This window comes from Sinocyclocheilus anshuiensis, unplaced genomic scaffold (assembly GCF_001515605.1).
Source record: "Sinocyclocheilus anshuiensis isolate Anshui unplaced genomic scaffold, SAMN03320099.WGS_v1.1 scaffold940, whole genome shotgun sequence".
Taxonomy (NCBI): Eukaryota; Metazoa; Chordata; class Actinopteri; order Cypriniformes; family Cyprinidae; genus Sinocyclocheilus; species Sinocyclocheilus anshuiensis.
The window spans coordinates 516064-524358 of record NW_015549620.1 but is presented as its reverse complement, the minus strand read 5'-3'; the positions used below and the strand labels follow the sequence as shown (position 1 = coordinate 524358).

The 8295-nt window shown below is 40.4% G+C and overlaps 1 protein-coding gene across 1 annotated transcript in view; it reads right to left on the bottom strand.

Annotated features, from left to right (window-relative positions):
- Nucleotides 1-8295, bottom strand: part of skila (SKI-like proto-oncogene a) — a 40211-nt gene that overhangs the window by 4065 nt on the left and 27851 nt on the right. Inside the window, exons 2-6 of the mRNA XM_016448350.1 lie at nt 6662-6766; nt 4808-4893; nt 4072-4217; nt 2674-2936; nt 1492-1713 (exon numbers count right to left, since the gene is read on the bottom strand). Of these exons, the coding sequence (XP_016303836.1) occupies nt 1492-1713; nt 2674-2936; nt 4072-4217; nt 4808-4893; nt 6662-6766 (822 nt within the window). The remainder of the gene's footprint in view (nt 1-1491; nt 1714-2673; nt 2937-4071; nt 4218-4807; nt 4894-6661; nt 6767-8295) is intronic.

Genomic DNA, 8295 nt, shown 5'->3' with positions numbered 1-8295 from the left:
CCTGGAACATAACATTTATTTCCATGATCTGCCATTTTCGCTATTATCCTCGCTTGTTTCTTCACAATACCTGCAGAATTTAGAACATGGGCGGGTATATGCAAATGTTGGGGGCGTAACTATTAGTGATCCCAACTGTAACGTCACAGTCGGTGTTATGTTCTGATTCACCTATTTTTCAGTGGTCTTTTGCATGCACGAGATTTACATAAGAAGGAGGAAACAATGGTGTTTGAGGTTCACGGTATGTCATTTTCATGTACAGAACTGTTATTATTCAACTATGCCAAGGTAAATACAGTTTTCCATTCTATGGCACCTTTAAAAGAACAGTTCACTGGATACTGCGCATACGCTTAACATGGCTATCCATACTCATGAAAGACTTGCGTTGTGTGTACACAAAGCCGAGTGGACGCAGAAAGTGAAGTATACCTGAGCCTTTCTCAGTCAAAAAGACTCAATCACAATTCATTTTAACTCACCCACTCAAATAAACAATGTGCTTAGAAGCTAAAGAAAGAAATCAAGAAAATAAAATAGACTGCAAGAAAGAAAAAGAAAAAAGATGTAAATGAATTTACATCCGACTTACTTTGTGAACTGCAAGTCTTTACTTTTAGAAAATGTTTTGAGGGATTTGATATCTGATGCAGTGTTATTTTAGTCTTATTTATACTATTATAGAACTGTATTTATAAATATTTTGAAGCTTTTTGTATTTTCAGTTATTTTAATTTTAGCAATTTGATATGTATTTGTTCCTTTTATATCATATTTATTCTATATAACTTTATTCCATATAATTTTTATTTCAAGGCAACATTACTAATTTTTGTTAAATTTTTTTAAAGTGTAACTTTTTCATGTAATATTTATAATAAATTTTATTTCAGCTTCATTTCTATTACTGAAAATGATTTCTAATAGTTTTTTACTTCTCTAGAGTCATAGACTCCATTTACCCCTGTATCTAGCAACATTAAAGCGCTCCCCCCCCCCCCCCATCAATGGTTTTCAAAATGTGATGCTCTTTAACAAAGCTTGAAATTAAAAAATATTACAACATGCAAATGTTATTTAAATTGTCTTTTTATTTAATTCTTATTTCTAATTTCTCATTCTACAATTTTAATAGATTTATGCATGCAATCATCATAATACCCTAATGTAATATTGATAATATTTAGATCTGGTCTGAATTGATTAGACTGATTAGATATGTGGTTTAAAAAGTCTGAGCACCACTGCCCTAATTGATAGCTGAAATGCAGAAATCAGGCACAGTGTGCAAATCAGTCAGTCACTGGCTCTCCATCTCAGTGTATTCGTGTATCTGTCTTCCCGTTACTGAATCACTCCCACACACAGATGAGCTGCGCTGATACATGCAGCATACTGAACTGGGTACAGGAATAATTCAGTTTATCATTGCATCACACAGTCATCCGGGCACACTCAGATAGGCTCTGCTGTGGTCCATGCATGTACCTGTGCGTTGTACTGCGCCTCCTGCTCTTTGGGTTGACAGGCACAGCTCTGCTGCCTGAGCTGCTCGAGTCGGTGTTCCAGCTGTCTCTGCTCCTGCCGCACCTCCCCCAGTCTCTGAGCATGCTCAGTGTGCACTGCCTCCAGCTCGTTCTGCAGCTCCAGCTGCTCCGCAGACAACTCCCTCAGCCTAGCTGCTTCGCCCCCACGCACTGCCTCCAGCTCCTACACACACACGCACATCAATACATGCGTCAAACAATGTATGGCAAAGGTCGAGGGTTTGTAGTGGACGAGTCAGGGGTGATGAAGCTCAACTGGAACATACTCTGTATGTTCATACTCAACTGGAACATTCTGCTCTGGCCTTCACCTTTACTCTCATTATAACAAGGTCTCTCTCTTTTCACAGGACCACAAAAGAGCTTCTCAGGTACACAACTAGTCCATCTCCCTGGCTCTGTTCCAACCTCTAGTGAGCTGCCTATTTAGAGGAACATTTTTAGACATTATAGGCATGCACCCAACATGAATGCTGCTCTGAACAGAAAGCAGCAAAATCACGCTGTGTTTTAAAATACCCGTTTAGACCAAAATCTAGGACGGAATCACATGTATCATTTCGCGGATGAGGCAATCCCAGATGCAATACGAAAAACTTAATCATTTTCATCCAAAATGGCAGCAGGAAATGCTAATTATAAATATGCACAGATGCATAAATATGTGCATATATAATGTATATATAATGTATAGATAAAAATCTAATTAAAAATTGACTATTTCATTGATTATGTGTGCTTGCTATTCATTCGTTGTACTCAGCTTTTCGACTTAGGTTAGATGCCATTTTTAATTTCACATGACAAATTAAAGGCAAAGGGGTTCCAAACTAGGCTATGCAAAGGTGCTTAGGGGTAATTTTCTTACAAAATGTAATTTTAGGTGTGCCAAACTTAAAGTATGAAGGCAGGATATAATTGATTTATTTAAATTTGTATAATGACATTAACATATATATTATTTTTTTGATATTATTACTTTTATTTTGCCTCAAGCAATAATGAGTTATGATGCTTCCTTAGAAGCCTATGTAGACACCAGACAGTTGGGCAGCTCATTATGGTTTGGAACAGAGCCTCTGTGACTCAGGAAGGGATGATTTGTCTAATCTGACTGTCTCACCATCTCCAGCTGCAGCTGTTTCTGAAGGGTGGAATTCAGCTTTTCTTGCTGCCGCTGGTACATCTGCACAATCTCTAGCATGATCCTGTCCTTGTCGTCCTCAGCTCCACTGTCTTTGCCCTCCGTGGGAATGGGGGCGTGCTGCTTGCCGCCCGGGCTAGTCTCCATGGCGACTGACGGAGGAGGTTGGCGGCACTCATTCGCTTCGCCCGCGTTGTGAGATTTGGCCTCCTCTGCAATGGAGGAATGAGATGCGGGAAGATCTGAGGGAAAGAGAAGAAAGAGTTAACCACACTCATGCAATCACACACACACACACACACCTTATCTGTCATGTGCTGAAAGTCTGTGTGACTAATTCTCTGTGGGTGTCTCTCTTTGAAGGTCAGCGTAGAGGGGAAGAGCTGGAAGCATCACACAGAAATGTGAGGCATGTGGAGAATTTCTCGATCTAAAGTTATTTTTTAATGCTGCTAAGGTACTACACACGCTCTACATACAAATCACATGCACCAGGCAAACCACAGCAGCCTAGCATGTATGCTTAGATGAGCAACACGGGAGTCCAAAGGGACTGAGAGAGAGAGAGAGAGAGAGAGAGAGTGTAAGAGAGATACAGCTCATTTGAATGTTGGACAGGCAGGCTGCAGATCTGGCACTGCAGAGCCAAAGAACAGCCTCGCACTGCTGCTAGCCTCTACTGTGACTAAGACCTGTCTGTCACTCAGAAGAATGAGTCAAATATGGAGAACGAGAGACGGTAGGGACACAAGGGAGCCAGGATGGAGAACGGTACATGGAAGAAAGAGAGACAAAAGACAGGGGAGTCAGGATGGAGACTGGGTGTATATAAAGAAAGAGAGACAAATTGAGAATAAAGTGAGGGGTGAGCTAAGATGGAGAACGGGTATACTGAAAAAAGAGAGACAGACTGAAAAAAATAGGGAGAAGAAAAAAAAAAACAGAGGAAGAAAGCGATAAGCACAGTGAGGTGAGAAGTGGGCCAGAGGGGTTGAAAGAGGATCAAAAAGTGAAAAAAAGGATGAGTGAGGCACAGAGAAAAAAGGAAAAAGAGAGAGAGACAGGCAGAAGGAGGACGGGAGGAAATGTGGCGTGCTGCGGTGGAGACTGGAGACCCCTCCCCCAGCACTCTAGAGCGATCTGACACTCACAGGGACAGCGGCCTCTGTTCATTCACTCTCTCTTCACTGGCAACTATAAAATGTGAGTTGTATTAATCATTAGCAAGACACTCTCAGCAGCTCCTCACCCTTTAAGTGAGTCAACCACATGCATGTCCATAAACTTCTGACCTTTAACAGCACATCATTCTAGCATGTCTTGTGCATGTACATGCATTCATTTACAAGGATAACTAAATGGTGCAGGGGTACAAACCTGTGGTGGGCTGGCTGTCGTGGGTGAGTGTTCTCCTGCTGTAGTGTTGTTTGAGCAGGGCCCCCAGAACCTCATGGCTCACCTCCCCCTCCTTCCGCAGGGATACGTTAGGGGCCACCATCTTATCGTACGTGTACAGGTAGCAACTGCAAACATAACAAACACCCTCAGGCCAGTGCACATACAACGCTGGAACTAAAAACTCCAACATTATCATGAGAATTGTTGCTCTCAGAGAGCCTTTCACACGTACAGCTGAGCAGTTAATGATGCACCACTAATCGCAATAATCAGATCAGACTGGGATAAATTAACATTAAAAAAAACAAAAACAAACAGGGTCTAGTTGATGTATGGCAATGCAATTCAATTGCTTTTTTCTTGTTGACTGACTGCGAGCCTTCAGGTCAAGTGCTATTATTCTCTTATGAGGTTTGCGAATATAAATCTTAAATACATTTTAACATTGTCTAAAAAGATGATTGGTACAAATGCCATCACAATGATAGGGTCTTGTGATTGGTTGACAAGGCATTGCTATGCGGCTGCTAGGGTGTCCTGAATAGCTTCTAAGGTCAACGCTTGCAGGTCCAAATCAAAGAAACCCAGGTTACACGAGAAACCTTAGACACGGTCTATAGGACATCTATGGAATTTTGCCCATTTTATCATATGCACTTGCGTGATCCTATTGAAATCCTGGAACAAGGGAATGCTTGGAAAAAAAGGGCCATACCTAGGGTGGATGACGGGGCTGTGTCCTGGTTCCTCTTTGATGTCAGGAAACAGTCGACTGAATGCCACTGAAGACTGTAAGTTGCCCTGTACACACACAAGCAAACGCGTATCAATATTAATGAAGCACTTTAGGACCATTTGAATATGAAATGGACTGTTTGAGCTACATTAAAATACATGTCTACACATATTTGTGCATGAATAATACAGAAATTCTTTAAGGTCTCATTACACACAGATTATGAAGAGCATTTGTGCAGGAGCAGTCAAACAGCAATAATTACATACAAATGCACAAACACACAGAGAGGAAACTTAGTAAGGGGAGAGAGGACGTCTGAAGCAGAGTAAACAAAGAGAGCAGTACAAACATCCTGCTGTAATATCATGTATGCATGAGAAGAATTCATCCATCAGTGGCCACAGAGCACAGGCTGACAGGTAGAGCATTAATGAAGAGGATAAGAGAAAGACAGCATTAAGTGAAACAGCCCAGGTAGGTTTCTGTTTGATTGTTGATGTAAAGACTGGGTGAGGTATATTGGGCGAGAGTGTGGCTCTGTTTACACCTTGTTTTAAAGATGTGTCTCAGATGTGTCTCATGTAAAAGGATTTTGAGAGGACGGCCTCTGATTGCGTGACTAGTGAATTAATATTTACACTACAAGCACAATGTAGTCAAATGTCAACACATTTTTTGTACTTCATGTACACCTTTATTTAACGTCATCTCATTTCAAACAAATCACCTGAAAAATACCCTACCGTTAAGAAAATTACAATAAAAAATGTATTTAAAAAAATTATAACAAAAGGTATATAGTTACGTTTTCACACAAATATTAAGCAGCACAACTGTTTTTGAACACCAAATCAGCATATTAGAATGATTTCTGAAGGATCACGTGACACTGAAGACTGGAGTAATGGATGCTAAAAAATTCAGCTTTGCCATCAGAGGAATAAATTACATCTTGAAATATATTAAAATAGAAAACAGTTATTTTAAGTTTTAATATTTTCACAATACTACTGACTTTACTGTATTTTATATAAAATAAATACAGCCTTGGTGAGCATAAGAGACTTCTTTAAACTTTAATACTAACTTTTAAAAAAATTACTGATCTCAAACTTTTGAACTGTACTGTGTTATAAGTAAACAATGCCTTCCTTTGAAAGTGGTTTGCAGTCTGAGCCCTGTTTACACCTAACCCTGCCCAACTGTCATTAGGTCAACCCAAAATCGTCACCCGAAATGAAAAGATGAAGAACACTGTTGGGGCTCTGGTGCGTGTGAAATTAGATATTTCTGAATGAATGAGTGACTGAAAGAGAAAATGAGAGTAAGGGGTGTGAATGTGGGAGTTGTCTAGGGGTGGGTGAGAAGGGTGAGGTCGGTTTTGAGGCCTACGATGAGTATGAGTGAGTAAGATAGAGAGAGGCTGTTTCCTGCTTCTGACTAGATGAGGACGAGGGTGTGTGGATAAACGGGGAGGCTGTTCTGTGCCTGCGTGTAAACAGAGACAAGGAGACAGACCACTTGAAGAACAATTTGGAGAATGCTCAAAATGGGGGCTGTAAGAAAGGAAGTCCCACTGTACACTGCCTTATTAGCCTAATTTCAGCTAAAAAAGCTACATTAAATAACTTTTGTCAGATCTTATAAATGATTGAACTGTTATTACACACCAAGCAGTTTTGGAGATTTTAGACAGTCCCCATTTTAGCACACATGATACTTGCAGGTCTATTGCTTAGATAGAAAATAGCTGCCCGGGATCGATGCCAAGATGCCCGTTGAGTAGCCTGACTTGCATTAAATGGACTTTGTTGTAAAGTGATGCAGTACCTTAGAAGGTAGCTTTTTTTCCAGGACGCTATCAGACAGCTTGCTGTTAGGTGGGCAGGGTGCAGGACTGGACTTCCTCCCTTGACTGTCGTCATCCACCACCTTCTGTGAGAAAACACACAAACACATGCTTTATGAGCACAACCTCATTCACAAAAAAGTGTTAACACTTAGCTGCAAGCTTTCAGACATGTAATACATCTGATATCACAGAGCTTGTGCATAAATCACCACATTCAATCTGTCCGTCACCGCTTCTGCTCAATGTGTTTGACAAACACGCTGCGAGGCTTGTACATATGTGCGTGTTTGTGTGTGTGTGTATGTATGTGTGTGTGTGCACGCGTGCGTGTGCGCGTGCGTGCAAGTCACACACCATGAATCCAGGGCAAGCTCCGTGCTGATGGTTATCAGACTCAGACAGAGCTTAATATAGCTGACACAGAAGGATAGAGCCCTTACATTCATCCGACATAACAACCATTCGCTTAAGACTGCGTGATTCATATGTGTGTTTCTAATGTTTACAATCCGTAACATCCTCTATTTGGCAGAGCAAACCAGAAAGTGCAACGCACATCTTTGTCCCTCCATCACAGAGACACTAACGGTAGTTGATAAGTGAGTGTCAGAGGAGGAAGAAACATGTTAAATTACAACTTCCTGCAGACTATGGGATCTCCTGTTTCTTGTAGCATTAAGAATGAATGGTAATGTTGTCGCACAACATAAACAGCTGTACAGTGGTCGGGTGACATAGCAACCCCACACACTGGCGCTAAATGTAAGAAAATGTGTGTGTAGAAGATAGGGCTGTTTTTCTTGAGGGAAGAGGAGGACTGCAGCACGAGTTAGGGATGGGAGGCTGCCGAGGGGGGCAGGAACAATGAGCACACTGCAGTGGTGAGCCCGTCTAACCTTGACAAGCACACACACTATGTCTACCGGCCCATCTCTCCACACTTCACGGCCCAGCCAACACTCCCTCCTCAGCCGTGACACATGCAATCAAGCAGTCTCCGATCTATCTCCTTTACATTTACAGTCTATGATGCGAGTTCTCATCCCTCGAAAGCCAAGTATGCAATTCTAATGCTTAAAACTGGTTCAATATTTTATGTTTGGAACAGAGTACTAGCATACTGTGCAGTACATACTATAAAAAATAGTAAGTACACTGTTTTGGCTTTATTTATTGACTGATTTTATTATTGCAACATAACAGAAATTATATACAATAGACATTACAAAATGTAAAATGTAATAAACAAACAAAAAACAAAACAAAATAAAAAATAAAAAAAAACAAAACAAAAAACACAGGCTTAGTACAGATGTAAAACAAACAGTTCAAAATTTCCAAAGCCTCTGGCTACATGTGAAAATTAAAAGTACTGTCTGTAGGGTCTTATGTCCTGTATATAGTGTTTTTTACCTAGTTGATTGATCTGGGGGAGGGGGATAAATGTGTATATATTAATTTGTTATATATATGATTTATTTATAAAATAAATATGGAGATTTATTTTATATCATTTGTTTTATTATTATTTTTTAATTTACAAATGTGACCCTGGACCACAAAACCAGTCTTAAGTCGCTGGGGTATATTTGTAGCAATAGCCAAAAAAACA